Source organism: Cotesia typhae, unplaced genomic scaffold (assembly GCF_013202065.1).
Source record: "Cotesia typhae breed Kobodo isofemale line unplaced genomic scaffold, CoteBio_Ctyphae scaffold_45, whole genome shotgun sequence".
Taxonomy (NCBI): domain Eukaryota; kingdom Metazoa; phylum Arthropoda; class Insecta; order Hymenoptera; family Braconidae; genus Cotesia; species Cotesia typhae.
In genome coordinates, this window is record NW_027423777.1 from 1526877 (window position 1) to 1548808 (window position 21932).

At 28.6% G+C, this 21932-nt stretch overlaps 1 protein-coding gene across 1 annotated transcript in view; it reads right to left on the minus strand.

Moving 5' to 3' along the window:
• The window catches only part of LOC141536773 (uncharacterized), a 28672-nt gene extending 7001 nt beyond the window's left edge, over window positions 1-21671 (minus strand). Inside the window, exons 1-3 of the mRNA XM_074257500.1 lie at window positions 21429-21671; window positions 11175-11336; window positions 10975-11091 (exon numbers count right to left, since the gene is read on the minus strand). Of these exons, the coding sequence (XP_074113601.1) occupies window positions 10975-11091; window positions 11175-11336; window positions 21429-21662 (513 nt within the window). The 5' untranslated portion in view covers window positions 21663-21671. The remainder of the gene's footprint in view (window positions 1-10974; window positions 11092-11174; window positions 11337-21428) is intronic.
• Between the last annotated feature and the right edge of the window lie 261 nt (window positions 21672-21932).

Below are 21932 nucleotides of genomic sequence, written 5' to 3' on the forward strand. Positions count from 1 at the left end.
CTTTTTATTAAACTCGTTGTTACTAATAGAATATAAAGTATAGAGAACAAGATTGATAAAAGTCTGGAGAGGTGAAGAGTTCTGAGAGGTTTATAAAAAATATAATATAGATGTATATATTGTAATGCGAGTTGAAGATGATTCAACCTTTAGATTTCATTTCATGCACTCGTGAGTCAAGAATGGTTTTATTTTAAACTGACTCTATTTTAGATACATTCTCATTGTTACGCTTGACTTTATGCATCAGTAAATAGAAGTTGTATTATTATGATAGATAAATATATTTTTTGTTTATTTATATTTTATTCAAAGCCATAAATATAAAATATTTCTCTCTATATACTTCTTGGATAAATTTTTTATTTGTAGTGGGTCTATTATGTAGTCATTAAGTTTTGCTTGTTAATTTTTATTGTTATTTAATTTTTTGTTAATAATTAATACAAATTTTATTAATAGACTTTGATTAATTCAAAAGCTATTATTTAAAAATTTTTATTGAATAATTGAAAATTTCATAAGAATTTTTAAGAAATCTTAATAATTATTTATAAACACGTTATTATTTGAGTAAAAAAAAAACCATGCAAATTTTTTTTTTTCAGTTTTTTTAAAGTTAATCAAAATAAAACAATTTGAAAAAATAGCAGGAAAATTTTTTAATTAAAAAAAAAATTTTTGTCCCAAAAAAAATTTTTTTTTAACCTCATATTTTTCACATACTTTAAAAAATGATAAAAAAAATTGTAAAAATAGCAGGTAAATTTTTTAATTAAAAAAAATTCTTTTTAATGATAATTTTTTGTCCCAAAAAATTTTATTTTTAATTTTTATATTTTTCATAAACTTTAAAAAATGATAAAAGTTTGAAATTTTGAAGACTATATTTTTTGAAAATTTCTTTAAATTATTGTGAAAGATACACTTAAACTATAAATACCATAATCACAATAATTATTCAATTATTCAATGAAAAAAATTAAATAAAAATCGATTTAAAAAAATAAAATCATTAATAATTGTTCACACTCCACCCAAGGGTTAGATAAACAAAAAAAAAAAAAAAAAATCGGGTCACACGACCCGATATCTGGCAGTAGATTTATAGTTTAAGATTTCCATTTTATTATCCTCAGTATAATAGAAGGATTATAATTATAAATAATTAAAACACTTTATTGAACAAGCATTTTTGTGTCACCCCATGCATATCCATATTATCTGGATAATCCTCGCACAAGCAGCCCATACCGTGTCTTTATCGATATCCTCCTTAATGATAATACCTAGAAGTGGAATAGCCGCTAAAACGCGCCTCGTGCCCCTTAAAACGGCACCCGCAGCCCTGAAAAATCCCCCACCAACACTTCGGCCTACCTTTACTACGGATTCCATCTTATCTCGGTCTCGAACAACCAACAATTAAAAATTAATAAACAAATAATAAAAAATATAATTTATAAATAATCCACTTAATTCCAAAGAAGAAACCAGACTACAGTCGCGAAGAGACACGACTTCGAACTTATGCCGGGCAGCAGCCGGGTGCGGTTTATATAGAATCTCTCATCCCACGTAACTATGCATCACATATCACATGCGATAGTAATGTAAAAACAAAACTAAAAAATTTTTTATATATTATACAGTACAGTCGAATAAAATATATCATGAATTCTGTGTAGGTCGTTAATTATCGGGGGAAATTAATATAAACCGGTATCATTTTTTATTTATAATTATAAAACTTTGTTTTGTTCTGTGTCCTGTTCATAATATATATAAGACACAAGTGAAGATACGAGACAACAAAAGATAAAGATATAATCCGTGACACGAGGCAGGAGGCATGAGGCATGATCCGAAGATGGCGGCTGAAGAAGTAAAAGGGAGAAAAAAAATTAAGACCGCAAGCCGCATCTATTCTTAGACACGTAATTTTTTTTTTATTTGTGTCGGTATGGAGGAATGGAAGATGTCGTGTAGTAGATGTAACTTATATGTGGATGTATGGGCAATCGATTGATAGGTTGATAGTTATTACGCCGCGAATTTACACCCAGTAACTAGTAACCCCCCGTTATAGTTCGCGGTCGCCGAGACGATTTTATAGTATGTAATATATAATGTACATATAAGATAATGTCATATCAAGACGCAGTTTATTTGTCTATCCACGGCTGGGTGATCAACATAAGCACGGATCGGTTGGAATCGCGATCCGGATCGGGTGACCGTTTTTTGTTACGCTGGTGGATCTAAACAAGCCTTGGAGTGTTACTTTACATAGAATGTAATTAATAATAAATAAATAAATAAATAATAAAATAATAAATCGTATATGATAAACATGTGAGGTGGATTGTTTGTTTGTAACTTGGGATGCTGATAGAGGTTGACGGGTTTTGTTTTGTTGACTTTCGGGTCTTGGAAAATTTTTTAGAGTGCTAGAGAAGAAATTTTATAGATGTAATTCAAGTATGAAGGATTAAAATAGAAATTTTTTAGGAAGAAAACCTTGAAGAAGTTTTGATATTGTTTGTTGGAGAAATTTTAATTAGTTCAGGGACGCTTCCGCAACGGCAGCACTTGCGCGACAGAGAATTACCGACTAAACAGAAGGGTAGTATTATTTTAGAGTTGATTAGTTACACGTTAATAAGAAATTGAAAACTTGACACACTGAAATAATTTCATTTTCTTAAATTGGTCGATTTTACAGTTAATATTTATAAGTTACAATTGAAATACTGCACTGAAAAAGTTAACTTGAATCAAGAAAAAAATAATTTTGAAGAATTTCATTGTCTTGAATTATGACGGAAAATTCTTGAATCAAGTAAAATTTATTCAAACCAAGAAAAATTTCTTGGTTTAAAAATTTTTTAATCAAATCAAGAAGTTATTTAAAATTATTTACTTGATTCAAGTTAATTTTTTTTTTTTTGTGAAAATTTGTTATAAATTTTATTTAGTGTTAAAATGGACGATTTTAACAAAAATATTGTCGACTTTAAATAAAAAAAATTCGAAGTTTTTCCTTGCATTCTAGGTGTAAAAACAAACACAAAAAAAAATTTTTTTTAAATATTCATTTTTGTTATTTTTTGCGGAAAAAAAAATTTTTTTTTTTTTTAATTGAAAAAGTTTTGTGAAACGTAAAACTCTAAAATTATTTCACTTTGTTTGAATGATTCTGAAGAATAATTTCTAATTAATTTAAAGATTTAACAGTAGAGCTTTGAATTGAAGAATTAGTTGAGGAACGCCACCACTGCAGCAGCACTTCCGCGGCGCGGTCGGTAAGTTTAACGATTACCTGTTCCGAGGTAAGCTTATAGCCTAAGCAAACGGCAGCAGGTAACCAGCAAATAGTTAAACCGAGACGTGTCGAAGCTTTTCTTTGTGGAAAAAGCAAATAAGAGTTTATTTGAGGAAAAACATTAGCGAAGCTGAATCATCAGTAACGAGGCTCGGTAAATAGTTGATGCAGACTCGACATGGAAATAAAAGAGAATTAAACTCGATGTATCCACCTCTGTCTCTAATTACAAAATTTCTACAAAGATAAAGTTGTTGACTCGTTAACAGGGGGTGGATGTTTAAAACCCAAGCATTACCCGAATTGGAAACTCCGAACCAGCAAAAAAATCAGGTTGTTTTTTTTTTTTAACTTTCAAACTAATTTAATTAACGGTGCTTTTAGAGTAATATTTCACTAGTATATGCTCTTTCTGCGGGTTCAGGTTTTTTATAGATTAAAATTATTGATTTTATTTTCAGAACCATCGCTAGATTAACTTTGTCGAGTCAATTGCAAATTATGATAGAGAGATAAGGAATGACAGAGGAGAGGCGTGAACTCGCAACAAAAATGTATAAATAATGGATGATATTCTTCATGAAGAAAGGAATTAAATTGTGTGTTACTTTCTTTTATTTACCACAGTCAGTGACTTTGCTTGTCAGAGTTGAAACAATGAGGACAAAATGTAAATAAAATGTCTCATGAATTTTTCCATGAGTCATAAAAGTCTTTCTGCCAGGGTAGGAAAGTTTCAAGTCGGATGCTATTCCAAGAAAATGAAATAATAAAAACGTTTTAATATTAACATTTCGAGCAAAAAATTGGGCGTATATTTCGAAGATTTATCTTAAAAAGGGTAGAAATAATCCCTACTAATATTATAAATGTGAATGTAAGTTTGTTTGTTACGCTTTCATGCGAAAACTACTAAACTGATCATCACGAAGAATTTCATGTTCTTGATTTGAGTAAAAAAATTCTTAAACTAAGAAATTTTTTTTGGTTTGAGTAAATTTCACTTAGTTCAAGAATTTTTAGTCTTGATTCAAGACAATTAAACTCTTCAAAATTATTTTCTTGGTTTAAGAATTTTTCTCTTGATTCAAGCTAATTTTTTTTTCTGTGCATGAAACTTTTTACACATATTCTTGGAGGTATTAGAAGTAACATAGGATACTTTTTATTGAAAAAAAAAAAAAAAATTATTTTTTACGAAAGACAAAAATTAGTCACATTGATTCAGTTCTATGGGAATGTAATGATCTTTGATATTTATCTAAGAGCTTCAACGCGAGCAAAGCCACGGGTAAAAGCTAGTTTGTAATATTTTAAAAACTCGACATGTTCAACTACATATCATCTTTAAAAAATTCCGAATCAATATCCAAAACTTTTCTCAAAAATTTCACAAAAGAAAAATTCGAAATCTTTGATCAAGTGTATCGTCTTCCTTCGATACAATAGAATTTTATATTGAAAAACATTGTTATCCTCGAGGTAGAATGTAACAGCTATACGGAAAAATTATTCAGGATGAATTGAAATTGAAATTGTTAGTAAACAATTAGAAAATCGAGAAAATTAACAAAAATTTTCTTTATAGAGAATTCAAAAAATGAAATAATTTTAAATTTTAAAAAAGCTTCCCTTTAACATTCTTGTTTATAATCAATAAACTCCCAGAGATAAAAATTAATTAAAAAAAAAAACGTTGTTCCACTCTCTACTTCTAACAAAAGCGTTTTTCGGTCACTGCACCTGTGAATTGAACAAAAATATTTTGCAAATGGCAATGAATTGTTGCACAAGCAAACCGCTAAAAAAGAAATAATGATTATAGTAATAATAATAGCAACAGTAATAATAAAGAGGTGAAAAAAAAGTGGAGTAAGTAAAGAATAAAATAAAATAAAATAAAAATAAAGTCATCGCCCTGGAAATTTTCACTCGGTGGCTTTTCACTCTGGAGGTTTTTCCACAGTTCGTATCGGAGTTTTTGTTGGTTTAGCGTTCGCTGTACCATTGCTATATGAGTTTCTAAACTCCACAATAGACTCTCTTCGGATAGAGCCCTTTGGGCGTGTATAGAGTAGTTCTAGTTGGTATTCCGCGAGCCCGCTGTTGTAAGAACCTGGATGGCATGCTCTATAAAGTATCTACAGGTTTCGACACCACCATTCGTTCCAATTTAGACATTTATACTCGATTAGTTTATGTATATCCAATCCGGACCTCTGGCGGTCTTCCAAGCCGAACAATCATCTTTGTACTTTCGTCAAAAGGTTAAAAATTTTCTTTATCTCTTTTTTATTGTTTTCATTAAAAATAAAAAAAAAAAAATCTTCCTTTATTAAAAATTAAAATGTTGGTTGAAAATTGGCGGTAAAAAAAATTGTTTGAAAAAAAATTTAATTTTCTATAAAAATTTAAAATCAAAATTAAAAAAACAAAAAGAAATTTGGCTGGATTAAAAATATGAATAGCAATTTTAAAAATAATAAAGTAAAATAGATTTAGCGAAATTGCGTGAGTTGGTACTATATTGTGTGCAGTATATAGATGGTGTAGGTGGGTAGGGTATGACTTGAACGCGAAAAGTCCTGCGAGTCTGTCGGTTGTCATGGCAACGGCGAGCGGCGTCCCGGCTTTTCCCGGTGTCGCTCGATACTACCTACGACGACGCCCAAAATTTGCTCAGCTAGTATCCGAAACCCTCCACTATTCCGCCAAAGACTACCTTATTACTTAACTCGACTTTTATTACACATTCAAAATGAAATGTAAATGGAATATGGAGTGAGACCTAGACCTAGAACTAGAGCTAGGCTTATTAATAAAATATATTATTTGGAATTTTAATTTTAATTAATTGGAATTAAATATTTTATAAGTGAAAAGAAATTTATTTTTAATAATTTTTAGAGTATAAATATTAATATTATTAATATATTTTTTTTCCATTAGTTTTCATTAAAATTATTACTGTCAATTTTTAGAATTTTTTTGACTTGTAAAGAAAATTTGAACTAAAAAAATTTTTATCTTTTTCATCAAAAATTTTTTTTCAGATCTTTGGAATATTTTGCAAAATTTACTCTTGCAAATTTTCAAAATGTCGCGCTTTTGACCAAAAAAACGTGACCAGTCAGATAAAATCTGTTTGTACAAACAACCCAATAAATCAGAGCTTAAAAATAATAATAATAAAATAAAACCGTGAAGTAGCTGTTAAACCAACGGTTTACCGATATAATTCTAAAGTATAGATAAAAGAAAATGTAACACTGATCTACCGGCGTCTCAAACAATAATAATAAAAAAACCAAAGATTTAACGGCACTGACTTGCGGTGTAGATCTCTAAACTCGATTCGCGGTTGATCAACCGACAATAAAATGTAATCCACAATCGGCTTTTTATGCAAGTACTTTTAGTTCATATATTACATATTCTTATTCTTATTATATTACTTACACTCCAACTTTCTAACCAGCCACATGGCAGGTGTAGTCTCAAGCCTAAGCCTCAAACCCTACAAACTTTTATTCCCTCACTCAAAACTCTTTACTTTTTTATCATACATTACACTTTATACTTTATAATAGTCCTTTTTTTTTTTTTTTTTTTTTTTTTAGAATATCGAGTTTTATTTATTTGCATTTCAATCAATGCATCAAGTACTGGTTCATGAATTTTTTATTTCATATGAAAATATGAAATCGATAATTTTTTTTTTACTGTTTGACTTTATTCAGCGAATCAATCAATAAGTTCAAATTTTGGTTGAGATCTAACTTTTTGCAATTTTTTTTTTTTTTTAATTTTATTAAATAATTTGTTTTTAATGACAGAGAAAAATTTATGAGAAATTTGATGAGAACATTGCTCAGTGTATACTTATTCTAATTATTTTTAATTTAATAGCTTTGTAGCAGAATATCTGGTGACAAAATAATGAACGACAAAATTAATGTGAGAGTATACAATAATAATAATAATAATAATAATAATAATAATAATAGTAAATATTACAAAGATATAAAAAGGATCTAATATACCATAGAATTTCCAACAAAAAGATAAAGAATTGATATAAATCTTAAATTGACACAAAATTACCATTTTTTTCGAAACTCCTGACATTTGGCTGTTATTTAAATTAATTTTACTAAATAATTCATAAGTGTAACCATAAGGACGATATTTATTTATCAGTTGTTTAAATAAAATATCTAAATAATAATAATAATAACAATAATGATAATCGGGTGTCGCCGTAAGCTTATGAAGGGATAAATACTGTCAAGTTGAATTTTCATCCCACGATACGAGTGATCGGACAATAGACGACGTGCTTTACTCTTCTCTCATCGCGTGCTTCATTCACACTATATAATAAATGCACGTATATATACAAAACACTCTCCCCCGTTTACATTATTATCACCATTATTATTACTATAGTGCGAATGGCGAATGGGTGTGGCGGAAACAATGTGACATTCATTGACACGCGTACAACACGATACTAGACTACCAGACAATATCGATCTTTTTTTTCTGTTTGATTCAAATTCATCGTTTCTGTTTTAAATCAAAAAATTTTGGCTCTGCAAAATAAAATTCAACATTTTGATTTTAGAAAAAAATCATGAACAGTTAAAAAATGTATATTCTCATAATTTTTCTGTTTTTGATAAGTTTTAAAAAAATTTTGTATAAATGTAAAATTAAAAAAATTTATAAATTTAATTTATTTAAAAAAATGTGATTTTTGTAAAAAGTTATCATTTATTGTACGACTCACAATGCAAAGCATCGGAGTATGCTTTACGATCAAAAAATTGTTTTTTTTCCCCTCATGAAAACAATAAATCTCACACGACACTAGTGAGTTGTAATTCGCGACAAAACACTTGTTAATTAATCATAATTATTTTTTATCTACTTTTTACATAAAAAAAATAAATAAATAAAAGAGAGTAAGAGATTTTTATCGAATAATCGAATCCAGTAAATTTAATTGTTTATCTTCCCCTTTGCACGGTTCAACGGCCCAAACTTCCCGGATATAACTTTACCTGTGCTGTCTGTTGTCCAGTTGCTCGACGTCGTAATTTTAAATATATAAATAAATATAAATTATATTTTTTGTGTAACAGATTTTTAAATATTTAATGCACTGTATTTTACTAGAGGGTAATTTTCGTAAATGTCCATGTGAAGTTATGGTCAATAAAAGTTAAATATTATATTAATGCTGGAGGAAGTCACTGAAATTAATGGAAGTGAATGTAATGAAAACGAAATTTCAAATTTAATTAAATACCGTATGTTAAACTTGAGAAGATTCACCATTCACTTTAGGGGATAGGAGTAATGAACGATTAAATTCAAATGTTTGATTTCTATTCACTAGACTAGAATATCATGATTTTATAATGAGATTGTGTAATCTGATAATAGCTTCAATCCACTGTTACTTCATTAGATTAGTGGTCTAAAGTTTTACTGACAATTACTTTTACGTCAATTAATTGTTTGGTTGAAAAAATTAAAATTAAGTTAATTTATTTTTTTTCTTTAACGGGTCACAAAATTTCAACCTATAAAAATTATATTTAAAATTTTTTTTGAAACAATCGAAATTTTTTTGTTTAACTCAATTTTTTGATAGAAAAAATTTTTTCAAAAAAAATAAAGAAAAAAATAGAATATTTTTTAAATAGAATAGTTGAGAAAAAATAAATGTCAATCTGTTGATTTTTTATGTCAAAAGACCAGATGATCCTGAAATTAAAAAACTACCAAAATAAAATAATAAATCGCGTGACTAATTTATAAAGAAAAAATGTGAGAAAGGTTAAGAATTGGACTTGAACTTGAAAAAAAAAAAAATCTTAATAAAATGATTAAAATAATTGTTTCAGAGTAATAATTATTGTTATTATTATTACTACTATTACAAGTATCACTATGACTGTTATAGTTATAATAATAATAATAATAATAATAATAATAATTATTATTATTATTATAATTATAATGATAATGTCTCTTGAACTTGGCCACTCCCAGTTCCACTTGAGAACGCGTAGTCGTTATGTCTGTAAAAAATAACTCACACACTCCTACACGCTCTGGGACAAAGGTCGCAGTATTAGTATTTCATATGTATGTAAAATATAACTTTTGACAGGGATGTGACTTAGAGTAGGGACTAGTTAGTCTACTGAAGACTAGTCTTCACTTTTTTTCCCGCTAAAAAACTAGAAAAAATAAAAAAACGGGATTAGTGCGGTTTTTGGTGTTAGAATTCGATACCGCATTCTAGGTATAATGTGGCGGGGATGGCTTTGAACACGTACGGGACAGATGAGAGGGAAACAGAAATTCCGAGGGAGAATTATATGTGAAAGCATATGCTGTTAATGGAAATTAGTGAATTAATTTTTGGGGGAGATTTGAAATTTTAAAAAGTAACTTTACAAAAAAAAATTCATAAATATTCCATTTTTTTCATTAAATGACTGACGTTTTTTTATTTTTATTTTCTAATGACTTAATAGTTGATTGAAAATCTTAGAGCGTCTTTCCTAAGCCTTAAAATTTTTTTTTCATTACCCGTCTATCAATTTTCAAAATAAATTTCCATAATGTCATCTTCACTATATTCAATAAAAAAAAAAAATCTCTGGATCATCAATTATAAAAATATTTACTCAAAATTAATTATAATACTTGTACTAAAAAAAAAAACCCTTGTCATCAAATGACTTTTCATCTTCTCAAAAACTTAAATATTTTTGAACTTAAATGTTCATTCAAAAAAAAAAAAAAAAAAAAATTCAAGTACCAAAAACAATAAGAAAATTATTTACTCAAGAATAAAAATTGGTTTTCCCTAGCCAAAAAAAAAAAAAAAATAGAATTCTCATTATTATATATCTGTAATATTCCATCAAAATCCCGGACTGAATGGAGAAATATATTTTATTTAAATAAATAAAAACCCATCATCACAAAGTAAATGGTGAATAGAATAAGATGAGTCACGGTTAAACTAATTCAAGTTAAAAAGGATCCACTCTCCCTCGTTACCTCGATTCAATACATAACACACTTGATCCCTCTCCATTCCCTTCACTTTGTCCCACATCTCCAACATCTCATCTCCCGTCCTTATCCTGGACTATTCTACAAACTACATCAACATCTTGAACAATCTACGGTTGCCAAGTCTCAAGGACATTTTTCCCTTCTTAAAAGCCTTCTCCTTGAATTAATCTTTCATATTCATCCAATAATTCTGATCCAGATACAGAATAATCCCTGATACATAATAGTTAAAAAGCCATATGCTTAAACCAGATCTACTCTAAAAGCAACAAATATTTAAACAACTAGGCATTGTCCCTCGAAACTCCTAATTATTTAAAACAACTTGTATACTAACTAACCCGGAAATCTTAAATTTTCATTCCTGTCCTTTCTGCTCAACAACCGGGCCATTGTCTTTTGTCAGATACAATGACTTGTTGTCTGAATAACTTCTAAGGAATGTTTAGTTTTCTTTCTTCGATGTTAATTAACTATTATTGTATACAACATACAATATTCAAAGTTGAAGTATAACTGTTTAAATTAAACGAAATAGTAAATACCTCTGCAAGTGGTTCTTCTTTGCTAACATCACCGTTTTTCGGTGAGTCTTCGCGTACTGGTTTGCTCTTGTCCTTCTTACTGAAGCTTATCGATCTGAATGACCACTTCTTCTTTGTCTAGAAACAAGAAAATTTTTTTTTAATAAAATAAAAATTTACAAAATGGAATTGAATAAAAATTATAACAAAAAAATAATTACCTTGTCCTTCTTCTTAGCCTCTTTAGTGTCTGGAGATGTTACTTCTTTAGGACTCGCGGGTGTTTCTTCAGTTGGTGTCGTTACTTGTTCACCTTCCACTGGTGATTCCGTGGCTGGAGTTTCTGGTTTCGATTCATCAGCAGTTTTCTTATCGTCATCGTCCTGAAATATTTCGTTGTTATTAATCATTTATTAAATAGATTTCCAATTAGTTGTTAATTAATAATAAGCTAGTTTATTTTATTTATTTGATTTAAATTGCAGAACGGGGTTTAATTTATTTTAAAACAACCCGGAGAAAAAAAAACGGAGATTAGATGAGTAAGCAGTATTATCAAGGCGAGTACCATACCAGCATTCTACGACCCATTGACTCATACGTCATAACGCGGAGTTAATTGACTTTGAAGTAACCGCTGAGAATTTTGAAATTGGGAAGAGGAAAATTATAAATATGCTGGAAGAAAAATTAATGCTGGTGGTGATGGGTAGAGATGAATTATTTCTTCCATGGGAATTTTATATTTACATTATTATTATCATTGCTTGTTTCCAAAAAGGGCTGAGCCCTAATTTTTTTTTTCAGTGAAATATTTGTAAGAAAAATTAGTGGGTGGGTGATTTTGGGTAGACTAATTGAGACGTCCTAGTGAACTATTTTTTTAATAAAGCGGGATTTTTGTTTGAAGATCTTTCAAGTATGAAGATCATTTTAGGTTTTGTTGTAAATTTGTATCTTTATTACGTTTGAAAAAATAATTAGGAGAAAATAAAAATTGTTTTAATAAAATTCTGATTGGAAGATCACACAGAAAGAAAAATTTCTTGACTGGAGAACAAAATTCTTGGCTCAAGAAAATTTTCTCACCTTGAGAAAATTTTTCTCTTGAATATTTGATACCCATTTTATATTATTTTAGCGTGCAATTATACATATTGATTGAAAAAAAAAATGATTAAATATTATTTGATCTTCCCATTTGACATATTAATCAATAAAAATATTAATAAAAATTTGCCTCCATCGAGATATTTAATTTTTTGGAGCAAGAGAGAAATTTTCTCAAGGCAAAAAAATTTACTTCCATCAAGAACTAAATTTTTTTAAGCAAGGGGCGGAATTTTCTCAAAACAAGAAGATTTTCTTGACTTAAATAAATTTTCTTGGATCAAGATTAGTATTTATTTCTTAATTAATTTTGTTGGAATAAGTGAAATTTTTTGTGTCAAAAAAAAAAAAAAATTTTTTTCGCTCAAGAAAATAATTGGGAAGAAAAATATTTTCTTGGCTCAAGTGAACCTTTTTTTCTGTGCAGGGTTCGTATCCCCAGTGAAGTAAAATAAATAATTTTGATATCTGTTTTTTTTTTAATAGTACGTGCTGATATCTAAAGTTAATTAATTAATAAATAATTATAAATATTTAATTGAAAATGTAAATAATGAAATTTTTTTCGTCTGACAGGTGGTACTCGATAATCTATAAACCGCGATTAAATAAATATGAAAAGCCTTTGTAATAGCATATTATCTATATTTACGAGAATTATCATAACAAGTATAATGAGATATAGATAACAAATAGCATTGTGGAAAAAATATAAATAAAAAACATAAAAGGAAGTACAAGTTGTTGGACAAGTTACACGGTCATTAACCCGACCGATTAGGACAGTCGAGTACCAACACTCGTTACCTACTGAATAAGATTTGGTTTCAAAGTCGCGTAATAATAACAATAACGTAACAACAGAGCGCATACACACCTGTTTTTTCTCATAATTAACCTATCCGTTACTTCCATAACAATATCCCGTTTTTCTATGTAATCATTTCATTTTTATTTTTATTACCTTCCTTATGCTCTTTACTACCAAACGCATTACAACGGTTTCATTATTTGGTTTTCTGCCCTATTTATTTTTCCTTTTACTACTTTGTCGTCTTAAGACTGAATTTACTTTTGTTCTAACAATTTTCACCTGTTTAAATTTTAAGTATTTACTTTTATTTTAACACAATGCCTTTTGTATTTTTTTATTTTCAAATTACTTCGTATTTTTTAATTATTTTAGACTTGTAAATCATAATTTTCATGTCTTCGTCGAGATTTTTAGAATCCTCAGAATCTCAGCTATAAAATTCACTATGGGTTTCATAAATTTCGACATTTCTTCGCCAAGTTTACAGCGCCCCCAGGTCAAAAATCGTTTTTTCAAAAATTTTCGGTGTTTTAGGTCTTAAAAAATTCATAACTTTGTTTCTTCTCAATTTTGTCAACATTTTTGTTTAAAACTATAAAAAATAAACTTACATTTAAAAATCGATTCATCAAAATTAAAAAAAAACGTAAATAAGATTTTAATAATCGATATTTACATTAAAGAACTACAAACAAAAAAAATATGAAAGAAAATAATCGAAGAGCCAATATATAAAAAAATAAATTTATCTTCTTGAATCGTTTAAAAGATGAGATCTATTAGTCATTAATCTGAATGCGAGTATACAAGTTTATGGCGTACAATATATCATATCCATTATCGGCAGTTTATCAAAGCATGTCAATCTTTAGATAGTTGTTATTTAACTCTCGATTAAATTTTAAAAATATAAATATTACGTCTGAATATAATACAATATATAACAGGTATCGATAGTATATTATGTTATATATTGAACATTAAGCATATAATAATATAAAAGTACATAGTACATACGCGTGTCGTGCGTCAATCTTTAAGCCGGACAACTGGCCGACAACTGAAACCCAAGTGTGTGATTCAGTACTTTATACCGAGTGTCATATATCTATAATGTATACAGATACACAGATATGTCGGTATGTTGCACATTTATCCGACATTCCGCTGTACTGGGCATTCAAATAAAACACTTGGATGCACTCGTATGAGTTCATACATCATACATCATGCATTAGTGCTTTTATTTTCTCACTCTTTGCCTTATATTATTTTATTATTCATTATTTTTTTATTTTTTTTATTATTGTTGTTGTACTTCTGTGGTTTAATTTTCCTTTGACACACAACCAATTTCAATCTCCACACGCTGTATAATCTCTTCTGTCATGGCTTATTCAGCTCTAGCTTCAGATACTCAAGTAACAACAACTAAGAAATAAATTAAAGAGAACTGATAACAATAATGCTTCTTTGTTTTGTTATTAATTTATCATTTTTTATTAATAATAAATTGCGCACTTTTAAAAAGCGCGCTTAAATGAATTTAAAAATTTTGAATTTTTCGCGCTTTTAAATTCACCACTAGAGGGCTTGTAAAATTCACAAAATGGCAGCAGGAATTTTTCAAAATTAAAATAGCAACTAGAATTCAAATTTGCGCGCGCAAGCGCCTGAATTTAGGATTTGTATATATTTTCATATTTTTCATCTAAATTATATAAGAAATAACTCATAAACTAACAGAAATTTTAGTCTGATTTTTTGCTGGGCACATTCTTAAGGAGCCTACGAAGCTAAATACTAAAAATCAAGAAAATCAGTCGACCTTAAAAATAAAAACTTATTTTATTGTTTAAAGTTTTTTTTTTTTTTTTTTGATTTAATGAAGAGAATGAAGTAAAAATTTTTCACTTTCGTAAGTTAAAACTGCAGTCTAACCTCGTTTCGCACAATAAACCCCGTAAACAGTTGGTACAACAGAAAGTAATGTAAAGGAAAACAAAAAAATGAAATCGCGGCATCCGGCATTCAGTGAATTTAAGAATTCTTTTTACACGCGATGCTGCCCGCAAAAGGAATTTAATGTAAGGCGATAAAGCACACCCGCCGACAATTTATTCTCTGCTAATAATTTATATATACACAACTTACACACTTCCATGGACATATTCAGATGGTATTGACGTAAAAATTTTTACGCGTGCCCATCTTCGTGTCAATAATTGATGGTGTCGAAAAAAACTCCCAAAGAACTACACCAAAAATTTTTCAACACTTTTCAAAATCGCTCTCATTATATCGCTAATGAAAGATAAATCCTGCTATATGATTGTGTTATAATAATAATAACAATAACAATAAAAAATAATAATAATAACTGAAAAATATTCCAGTGATTCATCAAAGAAGCATGACAATTTTACGAATTAAATTTTTTTATCTTCTAATTTATAAACTTTATTTTTTATTTTAAACTATTCTTTTCCTTCCTGTTTATCAACGATATAAATATTACTTATACTATTCCAAGTGAGTGTATCGCATTCCAAGAATAAATTACTCATAATAAAACATTTTTTTTTTTTTTTTTTAAAGGAAAAATCACTCGATGGCTAACGAGCATGAAATCAAATGTTTGAGCATTAATGCGTTTAAAATTTATATAAAAAACGTTAAGGGGCACACCTAGTGTGAAATTTCGAAAAAGTCGATTTTTTTTTTTTTTTCATATTTCGGTAGATTACACCTTTAAAAATAACATATTAAAATTTCAAATCGATATATCAAATAGTTTTTGAGTTATAACATTTTAAAGAGCAGCCGCTCGGCAGCTAGAGTGTCATTAGCTGCGAGACGTACCTGAAGTATTGTTCAGAGTCTACTGTCTCTTCCAGCCCCTATAACACGATTCCAGTTTCTATTGTTGGCTCTCAGGTATACAAAAATATATCATTATAATAATTTCTACAAATTTCTAGAAATTTTTCGTTTACTGCCACGTAAATTATTTTCGGAGCCAGACACATTTAGTCTCATTGTGATCGTTGTATCGAGCGCATCATAATTTTACACGTGCTATTTTCTTGAAAATGAGTGATCAATCTTCATATTCAAATAAAAAAGGAACTCACAATGTTCCTAAGCATCGATCAATTGCGAAAAAACGCAAGTTTACCGGAAATAGATTTACATTTGAGCAATCTACTGCGAATACCAGTACGTCCGCAGAAAAGTTATTACAAAATAATGACAATAATGTTGTGATTGACCCATCTCATGGATATTGTATTTTGCAATTTTTATCAGTTTTTAGTGCAATTAGTAATTTAGTGGTGTGTAAAACCTGTCAAAAAAGTTACTTTCAATCAAGCAAGTTCAAGAGGCCTAGGGTTCAAAATTGCTATTATTTGTGAATGTGGCAATTCGTATATTAATTCTGGACCAATGATTAATAACGCATTTGAAATAAATAAACGTATTGTTGCTGTGATGCGTCTATTGGGCATCGGAATAAATGGGATAAATCTTTTCTGTGGATTAATGGATTTAGCATGCAAATTTTACGACCAAACTTTTGCGGGATGTTTTACGAATTTACAGATTGCAGCCGAAACTGTTTGTAAGCTCAGTATGCAGCAAGCTATAAATGAAGAAAAAGAGCTTACATTAAAGAAAGAAAATTCGGAGACAAATTTGACTGTTAGCGGCGATGGTACCTGGAAAAAACGTGGCCATACTTCCCGTTTTGGAGTAGTTACGCTGGCAGGAAAATACAGCAAGAAAATTCTTGATTCATGCGTAAAATCTACATATTGTCAGAGTTGTGTTTTTTGGAAGAAAAAAAAAGATAGCGAACCTGAAGATTATGAGGAATGGCTATCATTACACGATGAAGAATGTGATGCCAATCATAAAGGATCTGCCTCAAGTGGATCTGCCTCCTGGAAGTGGATAGTGTAAAAGACATGTTTGGTCGTTCCATTAGTAAATATGGTGTAAAATATACCCGCTATATTGGTGATGGTGATAGCGCTACCCACAAAGGACTTATAGATTTGAATCCTTATGATATTCCTGTTGCTAAATTGGAATGCTATCTACATGTGAAAAAAATAATGGGAACACGTTGCCGAAGTGTAAAGAACATTAATAAGAAATTAACAATACTCAAAACAACAATGAAAGCTACAACGGTTTACTTTGGCACTTTTCACCCAAGCATCTTCATAATGGCTTCAAAACTATTGAATTGTCAAATAATTTTGCAACTGCAATATTTAATGACGGTTATTCGTCAATTTTGAAGATATTCAATGTAATGGGAGTGATAGTTGGACCTGCAGCAAGAGATTTTGCGGCTCTTAAGGACGACACGAGAATACGAATCGCTGATTATCGCCAAAGGGCTTCTTCAAAAGAAGGTCGATCATCTCGAAGAAAAGCTTCTTCAGCTGAACAAGCCCTTTTCGAAGAAGAGGAAGGTGTATTATATGGCCCTGGAATAGCAGATTAGCTGTAAATATGATTTTAAACCACTTATAACAGTGGAAACGATCATTTTATCTTTAAACGCGTTTTTCTCGAAACAGCATTTTCCGAATTTGCTGCAGTGATTACTCAAAAACAAATGATCCGATCACTATCGAATTTTTTTACATGTTCTATATATAGTTCTCCGTACAATGACCTATCGATTTTTTGATCTGATCAAAATTCGATTTTTTGCAGGCCACAAACGACCAAAATTTTAGGTAAAATTCGACTATTTTTTTTAAAACGCCGCCATATTGTCAATTTTTGATTTTTTTTTTTATCGTAGGTCATTGTACAGACAATATTATCTAGTTTAACGAGATATTTTTTTTTTAGATTTCATCCACGGAGAAGGCCGGAATCACTGCAGCAGTGAAGGACCTTTTTTTTTCGCGCCGTTAGAGATCGACGATAACTTAAAAAATATTTAATTTTTTTCTACAAAAATTTCATTATGTATTCTTAAAACATGTATAAATATATTCTTAAAATTTTAAAATAATTGATAAAGTATTTTTTTTAATAAAAATTCCCAAAAATCACGTTTTTTTTAGGCCGTTACACTAGGTGTGCCCCTTAAGCTAACATCGATTTTAAATAATCACAATATTTATCCAATTATAGAAAACATGAGATTCTAATTACCATTTTTTTTATTCATTTATTTAAGAGTGAATCAATTGACTGTTACTTCAAATTAACATTAGCAAATTGAGAAAAAAAAAAAAAATGAAGTACTTAGGTTTAAATTTTTTCAAAATTGTATTTACAAATTTAAACGACCGAAATAATATTTTATGATAAAACAAATATTTTATCCGTAAAAATATGCGAAGGTCATAAAAGTGAAGTTCATTTATATAAATAAACTGAAAGATTGTAACAAAAAGTAGCAAAGTACCGACATAAACTTTTTATTTATGTTTCTTAGTATTAACCTAAATCACGAGTACAATAAAGTTATTTCCCAAAAGAGTCATTTTTTGTCTTGAAAACTTTACAGATAAAAATAATCCTCGGATTTTATTGTTTCTTTTATCATTTCAATTCAATTTACTTCAAATTCTATTCTACTATAAAACTTTTTTTTTCTTAAAACTAGCAATTGATAAGAGGTTAACTTTTACACGAAAATTCAATGAAAAAACTTATAGAAAACTAAATTCTATACCAGATTTTTTATACACTGAAAAAATATAAGGAAACCATTATTTGTAATGAATGAAAATTGAAATTATTAGTAAATAATTAGATACAAGAAAATGAATAAGAGCTTGTTTTGTACACAGAAAGAAAAAACTCTTGGCTCAAGAAAACTTTCGGATGCCTAAAGGAAAACCGAAGTTGTGTTGGCTGAAGTAAAAATTTTTTTTAAATTCTATTCTTGGTGGAAGTAATTTTTTCTTAATTCAAATTATCGTCAATACTTGATACAATAAATTTTTATTTTTGATCAAAATTTTTAGATACTTTAGGGAAGTAGCGCCACCTACTTCAGCTAAGAAAAAAATTTTCTCACCGTGAGAAAATTTTTCTCTTGAATATTTGATACCCATTTTATATTATTTTGGCGTGCAATTATACATATTGAATGAAAAAAAATGATTCAATATTATTTGATCTTCCAATTTGGCATTTTAGTCAATAAAAATATTAATGAAAATTTACTATCGAGAAATTTAATTTTTTGGAGCAAGAGAGAAATTTTCTCAAGGCAAGAAAATTTACTTTCATCAAGAACTAAATTTTTTGGAGCAAGAAACTAAATTTTCTCAAAACAAGAAGATTTTTTTGACTTAAATAAATTTTCTTAGATCAAGATACGTATTTCTGAAATCAAGAGAATTAATTTTGTTAGGATAAGTGAAATTTCTTGTGTCAAAAAAAAATTTTTTTTTCGCTCAAGAAAATAATTAAGAAGAAAAATATTTTTTTGACTCAAGTGAACCTTTTTTTTCTGTGTAGAAAATTTAATTCCGACACAAAAAGTTTCCGATCATTTTTTTATAACTTCAATATCTTTTGCGTAATTTCTATCTCAATTTTTTTACCATGAATTCTGATGTAAATAATCTGTATGGCGCGACTACAGGAAAAAATTACTTGTGAAGAATTAAAATCAAAATTATGAGTCAACTATTAGATATCCGATAACACTAGTAAGATATTTCTTTGTAGAAAGTCAAATTCCTGACAAAAAATGTCTCTTATCTCCTGTATTTTAGTTAAAATTAATGTTCTAAATTTTACAACTTTTATTTTTAAAACTGTTGAGTAAAATCTAATTTATTTTTTATTTTTTAGCAGTTCTTACTTTTCAGAAAATATTTCATTTTAAATTTACCAAAAATTTAAATAATTAATTTTTTCCATATTTTATTGCGAATGGAAGAAACCATTAATGAAGTTCTTGTCAATAATTTGAGCAAAAATTTCAGAAAATTGAAAAAAATTAACCAATATAAATTATGAGTGATTTATTGCAAATTAAATGCAGATTTAAATTATATGGCCAGGATTGATACCGAAGGTTGCACCTGCGTTCTAGGCCCAAGACAAGGTCAAGATAATACACAATACCCAACAAAACAAACGACAATCTTTACGGGACTGTAAAAATGTTAAACGCTGGATATATGTCCTCGAGATTGCGGCGCACCTGATGGCATCCACTCTTTATTTTATTTTATTATTATTGTTATTATTATTTATTCTTGATCTAAGTACATACAAGTAAGTGCCTCTACAGTAGTAGTGGTTAAAAATAACCGGAAATTTCCAGTGCATAAACCGATGAATAATAATTACTTGTAGTCAATTTTTTTGTATTGTTATGCGTATGAGACAGGGACAGGTGGAAATAATAAATCAGTTAAGCCTAAGAAAGCGACAAAGTTAATGCTGAAAAAAGTTTAAATAAATAGAGTAATCGATTTTGCGTGACTAATATTGCTGTTAAATGTATATAATATAAAATTAAATAAAACAGGGCGTTGATGAGGTTGAGGATTTACTTCTGTTAGTAGATTATCTCCAGGCAGTAAATGACTTATTGCGTCACGTTAGGGTTTACTTTTATTCGCCGTTTAAATTTACTTATTTGAACTGAGAACAATGGAATTGTGCTAGTGTTTTAAGGAGGACATTGTCAACAGCTGGGTAATGTAATGTATGGATGTAATTCATCGGAAACTTGCTAATTACGATAGTAATATCGAAATGGGATAGTGGAGCGGAAAAATATGACATATTTTTAATAGCTCTAGTTTTTTTTTTTCTTAAAATTAATCATCATATTTATGATAATAGAATTAACAGATATTTGATAATTTTTTTAAAATAAATTATGACAAGAGAAACTTTAAATGTCAAAATATATTTTGACAATTTAAAATAATTATCTAGTAATTTATTTGTTAAGTAAAACTAAAAAATGTCTGCTTATTCCATTTTGATAATTTTTTTGCTCGAAATTTGATTTGAATATTTGATATTTATTTTCAAAAATTTTAGAACAATTATTTGAGAATAAAATTGTTGAACTAATTTTAAATGTAAAAACAGAAAATTTAGAACAAAAATTTTTTTTCAAAAATATGATTTAAAAAATAAAATTTTTTTTACTATTGTTTTATTTTTGACGTACTTTTTAAAACTCTGAATATTATATAAATCGTTTGAAATATTGTGAACCGTGAAATTAAACAATTTTCAAAATTTTTTTCTTTTTGAAACTTTTTAAATATTTTTAATAATTTATCTATTGAAATAAAATTGATAGTAAAAAATAATTCTAATATTTCTAAAAATAAAATACTCAAATAAAATTTCTTCACACTTGAAAAAAAAAAAAATTATCCGCTAGTAAAAGGACCAAAGTTTGTAACCTAAGCCTCCAAAACATTTACCGCTTACTTTCACCTCCGACACTAAAACCGTCAAAACATAAAATAACAATAAATCAAGCTAATAATCCGAAGATTTGTTAAATGAGCCGAAGAAAATAAAAACTGACCTTTTCTTTTTCCTTTTCTGTAGTAGACTCCTTCTCGTTAACATTATCTTTGTCCTCGGGAGCGTCTGTATGTGGCGCAACGCCGTTAGTGGTGGGTTTAGTGTTGGCATCGGCTTCCTCGATCCTCTCCAATTTTCCATCACCTACAGCAGGTGCATCACCCTCTGCGGGGATTCCATCTTTTTTGGGTGTCGTTGTCACGTCCATAGACCTCTTGCTGTGTCGTCCTCCCATTTTTAATCCTTCTTTCTATCAAGTTAATATACACCGACCAATCAATAAATATCGCTACGCCTAGTTAACCTCCGTATCAGTTTCTGTAACAAAGAAATTTATTTATAGTTTTAGAGTTAATAGAGTTATATTCGATCTTCCAATTATCGACAATTTAGATTCATTTGTTTGTATTCATAAAGGAATGTTGGGAATTAAACAAGGTTATTACATATTAACATCAGTATAATTACACATGAAGAAATACTAAATATTTGAAAAAAATTTTTT